Consider the following 328-nt stretch of genomic DNA (forward strand, 5'->3'; position numbering starts at 1 on the left):
AGGTGGTGCCGCAGGAGCAGGGCCCGCTTGTAGTTGCGGGTGCCCTTGCAGAGCTCGTCGTGCCCCCCGGGCAGGGCCCCGCCGGCCATGATCAGCTCGGGAGGGGCGGCGGCGGCCGCGGCGGCGGTGCACCAGGCGCAGGACATGAGGCCGGTCTCCTGGCAGTAGTAGAGCCATGGGAACTCCTTGAGCCAGGAGCCCTGGAAGGAGATGTGCAGCTTCTGCAGCAGCGACTTGGGCCTGGCTAGCGGGAAATGCTTGATGCTCTCCCCCTCCCCCGCGCCCACGCTGCTGCCCTCCGCCTCGTCCCCTCCGTCGCCCCCAGACC

At 71.0% G+C, this 328-nt stretch overlaps 1 protein-coding gene across 1 annotated transcript in view; it reads right to left on the reverse strand.

The window, feature by feature from the left end:
* ZBTB10 (zinc finger and BTB domain containing 10) overlaps positions 1–323 on the reverse strand; it is a gene marked incomplete at its 5' end in the record, with an annotated part of 28,264 nt that extends 27,941 nt beyond the window's left edge. The window contains 1 exon segment of the mRNA XM_010575921.1: positions 1–323. This exon segment is cut by the window's left edge and continues 19 nt beyond it. Coding sequence (XP_010574223.1) covers positions 1–323 — 323 coding nt within the window.
* Between the last annotated feature and the right edge of the window lie 5 nt (positions 324–328).

This window comes from Haliaeetus leucocephalus, unplaced genomic scaffold (genome assembly GCF_000737465.1).
Source record: "Haliaeetus leucocephalus isolate CR32 unplaced genomic scaffold, Haliaeetus_leucocephalus-4.0 Scaffold506, whole genome shotgun sequence".
NCBI lineage: Eukaryota > Metazoa > Chordata > Aves > Accipitriformes > Accipitridae > Haliaeetus > Haliaeetus leucocephalus.